This window comes from Glycine soja, chromosome 12, assembly GCF_004193775.1.
Source record: "Glycine soja cultivar W05 chromosome 12, ASM419377v2, whole genome shotgun sequence".
Lineage (NCBI taxonomy): Eukaryota > Viridiplantae > Streptophyta > Magnoliopsida > Fabales > Fabaceae > Glycine > Glycine soja.
In genome coordinates this window covers 21,824,183-21,837,654 of record NC_041013.1, presented here as the reverse complement: position 1 = coordinate 21,837,654, position 13,472 = coordinate 21,824,183, and the positions used below count along the sequence as shown (strand labels likewise).

Genomic DNA, 13,472 nt, shown 5'->3' with positions numbered 1-13,472 from the left:
ATTGTGTTTAAAAATTATGTCTCTCATTACAAATAATTATAATTTTATACAATGAATCAATATTACATTCATGTGAATAGAGTTTATTTTAATTTTCTTAATTAACATTTTAAGTTTTAATCTTAGTATTATTTGGTCTTTATTGGGCTTGACCTAATAGACTACGCCACTGAATGAGTCCAATCGACCAATTGAATCCAATTCAATAGGTTTGGATGCAATGATTTTAAGCATATCTATTAATACAATTTCATTTTATAACCTTAAGGGATCCAAACATATATAACTAATTCTTATGTTATTTAATTATATCTCAAAAATATCTAATTATCTTTTATCTATGTGATTTATTGAGATAAAATATAATTACATCTTATTATATTTAGGAAACTTTATATAATTCACACCTAAGACATAATACACTCTTATGTTCTAACTCTAATGAATGAAATACTTATAAATGAAAGAAAAAAATAATAATTAAAAAAAGAAACTTCACTAAAAATTAATTTCCCAAGAACCAAATTCTTCAATCAAAATCAATTACTCCAGTTTAGAATAATACTAACATAACCTATAAATACTGTTAAAAAAATACAGCTCAAAGTACTAGAGCGAGATTTTATCCATAGAGTAGTAGACCATAGTAAAGTCTATTTCTTTTCCTCAAATTCTGAATGCTTCTTTCTATACCCATTCTCTCATTTACACAAACTCATCTTGACCGTCCACGTGGTAATCATCCACGCAATATACCTGAACCGAGTAGGTCTCCCGCGCCAATTACATGACCACAATCATTGGCTGTCCAATCCAATCAATTCCACCGCAACACGCGTCGGGCATCCAACGGGCCAAAATCGCCCATACAGTTGACCTTTTAACGAACCTCACTTTTTCTCAGTTCTCTGTTCCCTCTATAAAATCTTGAAAGCACCCAATTCCCCAAATCATAAAAGCATCCTTCAGAACACGTTTTGAATCTGTATTTTCTTAAAGGAAACTGTGTGATCGATGTTGTAAATCTTACAATATAAAGAAAATCAAGAGATTCAGTTCTTCGAAGTGACAACGTTGTTGGAAAACATGGTGTGCTTTTGTTTTCTTGTGGATCAGACAAAGAAAGTGAAGCGGAGCAAGCCGGTGGCAGGGTCGTGCTCGCGGTGCGGCGGCGGCGCCAGCGTGGCAGACATGATTACTCAAACTAGATTTTGCTTTGTTCCTTTCTATTGGAAATCTTGGAAGGCTATTATGTGCACTTTCTGTGGAGCCATGCTCAAGTCTTACAGATGACAAATTACTTGCAAACAAGGTTTTAAATTGCATTCGCGATTAATTAGGTTTCTTTGTATTTCTTGATATCGTAAGAAATTACAGATAAATATAACCTACGCGGCCATAATTGCAATTGTGTTCTGATCACAGGCACTAAAAAATCTTCACGTCACAGTCAAGCTCGTGACCAGAAATTGGTTTTTAAATAATGAGATCAACACGTATGCACCAAATTCTGTTATAAATAGCTACATTATAGGATATTTTAAATGTATACTTACATATCTATATGTGAGGTCTAGTTGGGGATAAGCTATATTGTATTCTGAAGATGTAAATATTTGAGCAAAAATAGTGAAGTCTTTTTTTTTTTATTAATTTCCTGTTCATTTCTGAACTCTGGTTTATGACTCCTGTTTGGTTTTCCTTTTTTATATGCAAAGCCTTCGATTAATTATTCCAATCTATCTATATGATACTGTTCTTCTTGCAGGTGAGTGAGGATGGTTTAATCAATTGTAGTTAGAAATCATCATCGTATTTATGGTTTTGTTTTCGTGCCTCTAAAAGAAAATAACTTTATTTTGCCATTTTTGTAGATAATCCACACACTATAATTTTCTTAGTTATCAACTAATCATGTCAGTTACATTCATAATTATTATTAGTCCTAAGAGCCATTTCGGGTCCCATGCTTTTTTAGTACGGAGTACTTGTGACCAAGTCTCGGTCGTACAGCTGGAAGAGAAGTTTAACGCGAATTTATTAAACTGTGTTCCGAAACAGTTGTAATAAACGTACTAGTGGTACTTATCTTCATTCCATGCCACCATACGGATATTCCTTCTCCCTGCACCGAAATATAGAAATTAAAGTTTGACTGAAATATAATTTTGCTTTCTTACTCGAATTTTTAATTTTTGTAAGTTTAAAACGTTTTACTTAAACCAAAACATTTCTTACTAGAGAAGTTTAATTAACTTAGTTAGTTGAGTCTTCTAAATAAAAATTTAGTTGATTAAACAGTATGTGTGAAATTGTGAAAAAATTCTTTGCAATGCAAGGTAACTCAAGTGAGCATATGAAAGTTTAACACACAAGATACAAGGTAACTTTGCAATTCAAAGAATGAAACTATTTAGAGCTTGTAGGAACTATCGGCCATTGTAAGCAAGGTTAAAATCAAAGAGAAAGGTTCAAAGATTTGTTCAGCTTAACTTATTTTCTTCGCTTCAAGACTTGCTTTTATAGACTTCTTCAAGAAATGTCAGTTGTGAGAGTCAGGGACGAAGCCAACATTCATTGACAGAGAGGCAACCATGCAAACAAAATATCGGGAAAAAATATATACACATAAATTTTTAAATAAAATCTTGATAATATAATGTTATAATTACATGTAAGTATATAAGAATTACTAAGGTAATAACTTAATTTTAATTGAATTAACACCTTACACTTTTTACATTTATTGACTAAACAATATATTGAATAGAATAATATGAAATAATTATACATACCTTATTGCTTTACCTAAGCGTGTTCGGTGATTCATTTCTTGAACTGTGATGTGCGTTTCTAAAATTGTCAATACGTGTGAGCGGTGAGTGATGGAACAATAAAAGTGGAGAGGTCTTGATTGAAAGCAAATTAACTTAGGAAAAAAAAAAGCCACACAAAAGGTTCACTACCAACATATAGTATTTAAAGTATAAAAGAAGATAAAATTTTATATTTTTTTAATATAGGATAAAATCTAATCTATTTGACAAAAATATATCTGGTATTTAAAATATAAAAGTGGATAAAATCTTTTTAATAAGATAAAAATTATTATTATTTATCAAGAAGAGCATAAGATTGTCGTGTTGCTTACTATTTAAAACTTTATATATTTAAAGTTGATAAAATTAATCTTATCTTCTATTGATTTTAACGTTATTTAAATATCATCTATTAAAAAAACTGATAATTGGTTGAAGAAAAAGGAACAAAAAAAAAGAAGATGAAAACCTTCGTCCCTACTCCCTAGCTACAGTTTAGGGAAGTTGTTGCACAAATTGAATGAATAAATTAAGATTTGTTTTATGGGCATGCCCCCCACCCACCCCATAGCTCCGTCCCTGGTAAGAGAGTTTCTAAGAAATAATCATGTTTTGATTCTTCATTTAATGCATGAGAAACTCTTTCATGTTTTTCTTTTGTATGTGTCTTCTTCTAATTATGAAGAGAGATTATAGTTGTCCTTTCTTTGCTAAAAAGACATTCCAAGTTTCTGATAGTTATAGTTGCTTTTCTGTACATTTTTTCTTTTGGCTTTACATAGATAATTTCTATACATTTCTTACTTTTGTCAAGAAGTAGAAGCAATTACATTACAATATTTTCTACAATTTGGAGCTATGTTTGTTCGTTTTTAGTTGTTATTTTTGTAAATAAGCATATAGCATGTAGTTTAGTTAGTTAATTTGTTTATTTTAACTAAATTAGGTTTGTTTTCAAGTAGAAACTACTAAAAAAAGTGTTTTTTTATGACGATTTTGAGAGGTTTTTTACGACGACTTTGACTTTTCATGATGATTTTCAAACCGTCTCAAAAGGATAAAATTTTAAAAAATTAAGTCGTTTCACCGGGAACAGGAACCCTAGAAGTTTCCCTAAGCACAACGTTATCGAATTTAGACAAAATCCCCCTCATAGCCTCACCCAACCGTGACAAAATCTACGCGGCCTGAACCCTAATTGACTCCGACAACTTCGAATCAAACACAACGTTGATATCCAACACCAAATCCATCAAGGCATCCTGCAAATCAAGAATCTTGAATAACTTCTCCGACGACCTATGGCTTATGCTAATCACCTCGGCGAAGTTGTCTCCATGAAGCAAGCGTCGTCGATGGAAGTTTCGACGCGAGATTTGCTCCTAGAGCTTCTTCTCACTCGCAAAGAGAGTTCAGACGCAGACCTTGGTGGCTTTTATCCAACATCAGATTTTGTTCTCGAGCTGCTCCTACTTGAGGCATTAAACTTCTTTGATGATGAGCTTTTTTGATGTGGAGCTTGCGGAAGCTCATGTTGATGGAGGATTTTCCCACACTGTCGTAGACCTGGTGGTGATGGTGGTGTTAGTAGTTTCTGGCACAATTTCTATTGAATCTTGTTTGATGTTGGTAAGAAGGTGTTTTGGGGAAAAGGTGGTGGAAGGAAGGTTTGGTAGGGTTTGGGAGGGTTTGTCTTCAGAGGTGGAAGGGTCAAAGGGGTTGATGTGGGAGATAAGGATGTTGCGAAACTCGTCTTCTAAGTGGGCCATGGCGATCTGGATGGCGGAGTTGACTTTGTTGGAGGAGGCGGAGACGGAGACAGAGGAGAGGGAATGTTCAACCACTCTTTCTCTCTCTCTCTTTATCGTTGTTGAAGACCTCGATGACATTGGGAAGAGGAGAAAGGAAGAAGGACAACAAGAAGAAGACAGCGAGCCAGAGGAGAGGAACGGACACACACATTTCAAAGTTAAAATTATCCACATTCAAAGACAGTTTTTGCGAAACCATCTTTAAATAGAGTAAAATGACGATGATTTCGCGAAAACTGTAGTTGTTTTGGAGTATTCAAAGACGATTTCGCAAAAACCATCTTTGAAATATTGACAGTATTTACAAAGTTGTCATCGCCATATAAACGAAAACAGTTTTTTTGACAATCATCGTTGAGATTGTGTTGTAAAAAAAATTTAGTAGTGAGAAGCAAAGGTGAAGTTGTGAAGCTATTCATGGAGATAAAAAGGAAGTTTTGAAGTGCAATATGCTTGAAGATGAAGAGTTGCTTAAGTGAGACATCATTGTCGCTTAAGCAAATGAAGGTCAGAAAGCTACATGAAGGCTCGCTAAAGGCATCATTCTCGCTTAACTAGCAAGTAAGCATTTAGAGACCATGGGATTTCATGAATTGGCTCGCTTAAGCGAGCACCCATTGTCACCTATGCGAGACCAATTTGACATGTCACTTTATAAAATTTGAGAAAGGGACTATTAAAGGTCCCACTTGATAGGACTTGATCTAATTATTCCTTGACTAATCCTCAAAGTGTGTGTGGTGGCTAAAGCTCTCTCTTTGAAGACTCCATTTTTCAACCTTCATCATTTCTCCATAATCTTTTTTCTCCTTTCACCCATGTGCTGCTAGGCTTTTCCTTGTTTGGGGTTTGATGTAACTAGCAAGGTTGACTCTTTTGATCAGAAGTTGTACTTATGCTCAGAATATCCTTCTTTACATTACATGCTAAAGATATTTAAACGTTAGAGCATTTTTAAAGCAAAAGGAATATCAACTAAGGTTATACAAGGATAGAATATAAAAAAAAAAACAAACATATTGAATGAAGTTCTTAAGCACATATTCGAGTTGGACGATAGAAAACTTAAAGTTATGTGTAGAAAGTGTTGGACACAAGTTTTCTATAAAATCCTTTGAACGATAATGCATAATGGATGTTGAGTTCTACAAAAGTTTGGGACACAAACATTTCAATAGCACATTGGATTCTTTTAGCGCATCTAAGTTAGAGCGATTATACCTATTTCTTTATTGGACACAAGATAAGTCTGCATATGTCAAACAACTTTATTAGTTGATCAAAATTCAATAACTTTGTTATTATCAAAACTAATAGTGTGTTTGGATGGAACAATTCAATAGAGAAATTCATTTTTTCAAGGAATTTAAAAAGATTCATGATAAAATAGCTTGTTTGGATAGAATATTTGAAAGGGAATTTAATTTTTGGTATTTTTATGAATCATTTTGATTGACTAAAACAATGAAATTTCAAATTCTCTCAAAAAATATAGAATTTGAAATTCTTTTTTCAGAGATGCTCACTTTAACTCATGTTCTTGCTCGCGACTCTTTCTCGCTCAACACTCGCAACTACGGGTGACCAAAGTTTTTACAGCCAACATCGGCATAAGTTGTTTTTCACGACATTGGCCGAGGTTTTTTCGATCATAATTTTTTTGTATGATGTCAACCAAAGCTATTTTTTGCCGATATCAGCTAAGATTTTTTTTAGATGATGTTGGTTAGGGTTATTTTCTCACTAAAGTTAGTCATGAGAATTTTTTGTTGATGTCAGCCAAGTAGTTTTTTGGCCGTTGTCATCTAGGTTTTTTCAGTTGATGTTGACCAATGATATTCTTGGTCGACGTTGGCTAGATTTTTTCTATTGACATCAGTCATGACTAACTTTTGAGTAGACACCTTCTAGGGTTTTTCAGCCGACGTCAACTAGGTTTTTCCAGCCAACATCAGCCGAAACTATTTTTCAGTCGATGTTAGCTAGGTTGTTTTGGCTGATGTCAACTAGATTTTCTTAGCCGACGTCGGTTAGGATTATTTTTGCTGACATCGACTAGGATTTTTTGGCTGACATTAGCCAGAGCTATTTCTTAACCACATTAGCTAAGTTTTTTGGTTGATGTTGGCTAGGATTTTTCTGCTAACGCCAGCTAGATATTTTTGACTGACATCGGGCATGACAATTTTTAGTCGACATCGACTAGGTTCTTATAGTCGACATCCACTAGAGTTTTTTCGGTCGACATCAATCAGAACTATTTTTTAGTCAACATCAACCAAGGCTATTTTATAGCCGATGCTGGGTAGGATTTTTTGTCTAACATTGGTTAGGGCTATGTTTTAACCAACATCGATTAGGGATTTTTTGGCCAACGATGACCAATGATGTTTTTCAGCCGATATCGGGTAGGTTCTATTGGTCAGCATCGACCAAGCTATTTTTTAGCCGATATTGGGTAGGATTTTTTAGGTCGACGTTGGCTAAAAATAGCTTTGGTCAATGTTGTTCGAAAAGACCCTAACCAGTGTCAGCCAAACAAACCCTAGCCGACGTTGGTAAAAAAACCTAGTCAACATTGGCTGAAAAATAGACTTAACCAACGTTAGTTGAAAAATAGCCCCAATTGACAAATATTCCCGACATACTTTGACAAAAAAATCCTATTTGATGTTGACCGAAAAATAACCTTGGTTGATGTCGGTTTAAAAGCATCATTGATTGTGGTAAGACAAAACAACTATAGTTAAAATTATCAATATTTTGTATTTTTAAATTATTAAAAATTGAAAAATATTTTTTGATTAATATTTCAAAATTAGATTATGTTTTTTTTTCTAGAGTTTAATATTAAAATTTCATCTATTTAAAATATAAAATTAAAATTTTGCATATGGAGAAAATTGAATTGCCCTATCCAAACAAAGAATTTAAAATTAAAGAAATTTGAATTGATTTATTCAAACAAAACATTTGAAAAATGAAAAAAATTAAAATCAAAGTAATTTAAATTTTAGGAATTTTAAATTTCCTAAAAATTTTAAAATTTCTAATCCAAACACAAGTAAGAGAATTTTAGGGGCTTAACATTTTCTATATCTTTGATTCTTACAATGGGTTTGGTTCTTCCAGTTCTACATGCAATAGAGTTGAGTTTTTGTTCTAATTCTTTTTTGTAATTGAGTTTGTCTTTATCAATTAATGGAGTAAATGTCTAATACTACCTATTTATATTGATGTTACTACAAAATTTTGCGTCTTAGTAGAGGTATATTATACAATTACTTCATTGTTTGAAATATTATATATATATATATATATATATATATATATATATATATATATATATATATTATTTGACAAAAAAAATCAGTTAAAATTGGTGGAAGTGTTTTTTGAGAAAAAAAAAACTATCTGAATTTATTTGATATGTCAAGTAGAATATTACTTTGTTTTTGTTGTTGTACATTTTATTTTTAAAAAAATAATTATATATAAATAGTTATATATAGAGAGAGATCAACACAACTGCTGCAAATGCACGTGTAACTCACTATTATATTAATAAATCAATATATATTTTACAAATCCATGCATTGTAAGGAAAAGAAAAAAAATCCTTTTTTATAATAGGAAAAAAACTCTAGTACTATATATACACTTTTATTTTTATTATATAATTTTTTATACAGTTTTATTTTTCTCCAGCTGCATTACTGAAAGGACGACATTAATTTGTTAGTAGATTCATGCAATCAAACATCTAAAACGATGACTAGTTAGTCTCTCGTACCATAAAAAGAAGGGAATAAACCCTTCATAATGTGTCGTAGTGTAAGGGTATCATTAATAGCAGAAGACACATTCCATACGTGAGGTTTTGGTCGACTAGAACAATAGTGATTAGAATATTGAATGACAACGAAGCTACCAAGCTTTGAACTATAGAACTATATGTTTTTTAATTTGAATTTAATTGGCGAAGGTGTGAGTCATGTGTAAATGTAGATGCAAGTTGGAAATGTGGAAATTATGTTATGCCCATTAAATGTTTACTACCTTTTGAAAATTATACGTGATTTTCAGTTTGAATTTGCCGGCCTAAGAAGTCATCCATGCAAAATTGCAAATTAATGCAAATTTAGGTTTAAGGGAAAAAAATATTAAAGTGGTATGTTTTCAACTCAAACAAGGATTAAAAAATGGAAAATCATTAGAAAAATCAAATTTCCTACTGAAAACTTCCCAACTACTCCTGTCATTTTCTTTTGTTTGACGTTTTATGAGTTTTAAATTATAATTTGATCAGATATGTTTTTTTTTACAATTTCAATGAATAATTAAGAAAGTTTTAATTTCATTTTCAACTATTAACTAAATTATATTTTTTAAATGTGTATTTTATAAATTAAATTTAAATGAGTTAAGAAATATAATAAAAAAATGGGATAGTAATTTTCTTACAATTTTTTTTTAAAAAATCTTATGTCGTGTGAAAAGGGCTAGCAAGATTGATATGCAATCAGGTAAAGTGGTTTTATGGCAGGGGAATGTGGAAATTAAGCCATACGGAATAAATGCTTAGAATTGTCAATGTACGAAAAGTAGCTGAAACTGGTACTAAAAAAACTGCATGCGTCATGGAATTGAAACAAACTAACTAAGGAAGATGAATTGGATGAGATGCATTCACTTGGGCACCAATATATCATGATTTCATGTGACTCAAGATGATGGGCATAATTTTAAGGAAATTATTTATTTATGTATTTATTTATTTAAAGTAGGACATGCACTGTACATAAAATGTAGAGTTATAATAAAAAAAGTTAATGAATGCTAGTCAATATTGTAATTAAGAAATTAATGTGATAGAACAGAAAAAAAATATTAATGAGGTGTTTAAAATATAAAGATGTTCAAATATTATCACCTTTCTTATACATAGGACCTCAGGTAAGGGTTGACAATATCGTGCATTATTCATTAGTAGTATATACTTTTTCAAAAGTTGATATATTCTTTAAGAAATTATTTATGACATAACTAATTAATATTTTAAAAATAATTAAAATAAAAATTTTGTTAAAGGATATAGTTCATTATTCTAGTCTTATTTATAAGACCCAATTACCTAGTTCAAGTGCTTAATTTAGTTGACAATAATAAATATCTTAATTTATATTTTTTATTTGATTTGAATTTATCTTTATTTATTAAATTAGTGTTTTTATTTCATAATAAGTTATTTTCTTATTAACAACTTGTGTTATTCATAGTTTTACTTTTACTCACAAACTAATATGCATTATTAAAAAAAATTAAATATATTTTTGACAAATTTTACTTCTTTAATCTACATTGACAAAATTAAAAGTGAACTTAGAAAAAAGATTAAAAAAAAGGTTCCGACTGATTTGTAATTTGGATTAACATAATGTATTAACATGATCACAGTCCTTAAAAAAATTAAACTGGGCTTAGACTGTTTTTATTAGTTTGGACATGGGCAATTGCTTCCTGCAGCTCCATAATTGCTTCCTGCATTTTTCTAAACCTTCCGGAAATTCGAATCCAGAATGTAATTTTATATTCTGGATTATCATTTCTGGAATTTAATACATAATGCAAATTTTTACATTCTGGAATAACTAATCCGGAATGTAAATTACATTCTAGAATGGTTTGCTGGAAACAAATCCGGAAGTGCATGAAGCAACTGCCTTAGACACGTTAAGTTTTGACAGGCCTAGAGTGATATTTAATATTTTGTTTTCTTTTTTTGGGTCCTAAGAGTGACATCTTTTGTTAGAAGCCCAAAGAGTGACATCTAATGACCATAAGAAAGAGAAGAAGAGTGAGATCTAATAACACGTCCTGTTTTTTTTGTCATCAATGTATCAACATGTTCAAAGTCCTCAAAAATGTTTGAATTGGGTTTATACTATTGTATTCTCAGATGGCCTATACTATTTACACCCAACCTTCCCTTTTTGCTCTTCAAACCTCTGACAACTTTTGGATTTTTATTTTTATCCTCAAAATACTTCTCTTTCCTCTCACCTTTACACTATCATTTTCCTATAAAAATGCAATTTTATCAAAAAGAATTACAAAAAAGAAAAAGAAAATAGATAGAAGGTACAACGAGCAAAACCAGGGGGAGGGAGGTTTGTAAATACTAAATAGCATTGGCCCGCTTTTATTTATTTCGGCATGTTTATTTAGTCTTGGTCCAGAGTGATATATAATAATAGTAGCATTTTCTTCTCTCTCTCTCTCTTTCTTTTTTTTGTTAAAAAGTGACATTTAATGCTTACATACATTTTAGTTTTGGTCCAAATACTTCAAATTGTTTGAAAATTTGAAATAATGTTTAGGTTTGGTCCTGATGCTAAGCCCAATGTGATGTGAAGAAAAAACTAACGATATTATGAGATTCCTGGTAAGCTAGTAATTATTGTGGATATTGAGAACGGCATCAACTTATTTTAAGAGTAATTTTTTTAGAATTATTCATTATTCTTATTATTTATTTTCTTAAATATAATAGTTGTAATGAGTAATTAATCTTAATCTTTAAATCTCAAGAGAATGAATGATGAGGATGAAGAATAAGTCTAAAAGGATTACTCTTGAAATAAGTTGATCTCTTCTCATGTTATTATATAAGGGCTAAGATTAGTAACTCATTACAACCATTATACTTCAAGAAAATAAATGGTAAGGATGATGAATAAGTCTAAAAGAATTATTCTTAGAGTAAGTTGATTTCTCCCCATCTTATTATATTTTAGATTTTTCTTTTCAATTACATTTTAAAAATTTAATTTAGTGAAAACTAGATTAGAATGGGATTTTAGTTTGTATTTATGTTATTCAAGTTTAAAAATACTAATCTCAAAAGAGATTGTAGAAAATTAATCCAAACTGTTAGGTGGATCCTGTGATGATCTCAAACCCTGTGTTCGTAGGAACAAATTGTTAGGTGGATGATTTTAAAGAACCCCGTGCTAGAGGACGCCGGGACACAACACTCTAATAAGATGTGGCATTGGGCATGAGTTTCTATATTATTTGCATAATATTCTGAACATCTTACTTTATGTTATTCCACTACTTAACTTGTTTCCTTTTGTAAAATTTTTTTTGATAGTCTTTGTCGTAACCTACCCTACGACGGGAGTGCGGACAAAAAGCCAAAGGAGCGTCTTCCAAAAAGAAAAATGTGTGGGAGTCACCACCAACGTTTATTCGAGGAAAACGTTAGAAAAACCAAAAAGGGGTCTGCAAATTTTTGAAAATAAGGGTTTGGGAGTTGTTTACGCATGAGGAAGGTATTAGCACCCCACGAGCCCGCCACAAGGGATGACAGCCTTTAATCAAGTGTGCAAAACATGACTTCAAAATTGTGTATTTTCCCTTTTTATATTTTTTATTTTTTTGGGGTCAACAAGGGTGTTGCCCTTGCTCCTATGTATCTGCAGGTGCAATGAGGAATTCAGACCTACGTAGTTCTTTAGTCTGAATGTTTATGTGTTAAATTGATTTTTATGTTTTTGAAAGATTCATTTTAATTGCGAACAAAAAGTCGTTTAAGATGTTGGACCTTGAAACAATGTTTTAAATTTTGAAAAGCGGAGAGAATCGTTAAGGCGTTGGACCTTGAAACGATCTTTTAAATTTGAAAAGCGAAGAGAATCGTTAAGGCATTGGACCTTGAAATGATCCTAAGTGATATTTGATAAAAAAAAACAGAATTTAGTTATGAGTTGGTTTTATCTTGGTTTTGTTTATTAACTTTCAATCTCTTTAAAGACAACTTTACAACACTAGTGATCGGTTAAGATTGAACTTTACAAAAAAAAACGAGATCGCCGATGATAGATGGAGAAGATGAATGTGCACATAATAACAAGGGGGACCCCTAAGGGTACATAGATCACATTCAATCCTCAAAAATAAAACTAACCGACGGTCGCACGAAGAACGCAGAACAAGAAACGAAGTAAGGAATGATTGCGGTCGCGATTTGATAGGGCCTCCGCTTTGTTTCCTCTTCTTTCTTCTTCTCTCAATTCTCTCCACTTCTGACCCTTGGAACCCCTTAAAACACCCCTAGGATGCCTATTTATAGGCAAAGGGTCACTTTGGGGCAGTTGCAGCTCACCCAGGCAAGTTGAAACTTAGTGCTGAAGCAATGAGCTCCCCCAGGCAAGCAGGTTTCTTCACCATGAAGCTATATGGTGGCCCAGGCGAGCTAGAGGCTAGCGTGGGCGAGCTAGGGTCCAAGAAAACCAAGGAAAAGACCCTTTTGCCCCATTTTTTGGTATTCTTTGCATTCTTGATCAAAATACTGAATGATCATCTATTTCGCACTATAACTGGCGTTCAACACCGTAAGTTGACTAGCAAGGATTAAAAGATCAACGAACGATAGTCCCCGGACGAAATTAGAGTATGACAGTTGCCCCTCTTTACTTAGCTTTTATTGGAAATAAAAGGGAAGTAAAGATAAGGACACTAATTTCGTTCGAGCGACCTTGCTATTCAACTGGGCAACTGGCGAAAACCAAGGAAGTGAAACCAAGAAAAACAAGAGGACATTGAATTTTTTTTTCAAAGCATAGAAACAGTGGACATTGAGTCCTAAGAAGCACAAAGACAATGACATTGAGTCCTATAAAAGACAGAAGATGTTGCAGTCTTATAAAGTGTAAAAGACAGAAGACATTGAAATCTTGTAAAATGTAAAAGACAGAAGACATTGAAGTCTTGTAAATGTAAATGAAGACATTGTAGTCTTTTGAAAGCATAAATGACTGAAGACATTGAATTCTTC

At 32.1% G+C, this 13,472-nt stretch overlaps 1 protein-coding gene across 1 annotated transcript; it reads left to right on the top strand.

The window, feature by feature from the left end:
- Positions 1-923: 923 nt before the first annotated feature.
- On the top strand, positions 924-1,417 carry LOC114379326. The gene has a single exon (XM_028337968.1). It carries the CDS (start codon positions 1,087-1,089, stop codon positions 1,291-1,293), a length of 207 nt encoding a protein of 68 aa, XP_028193769.1. The 5' UTR covers positions 924-1,086; the 3' UTR covers positions 1,294-1,417.
- Positions 1,418-13,472: the final 12,055 nt, after the last annotated feature.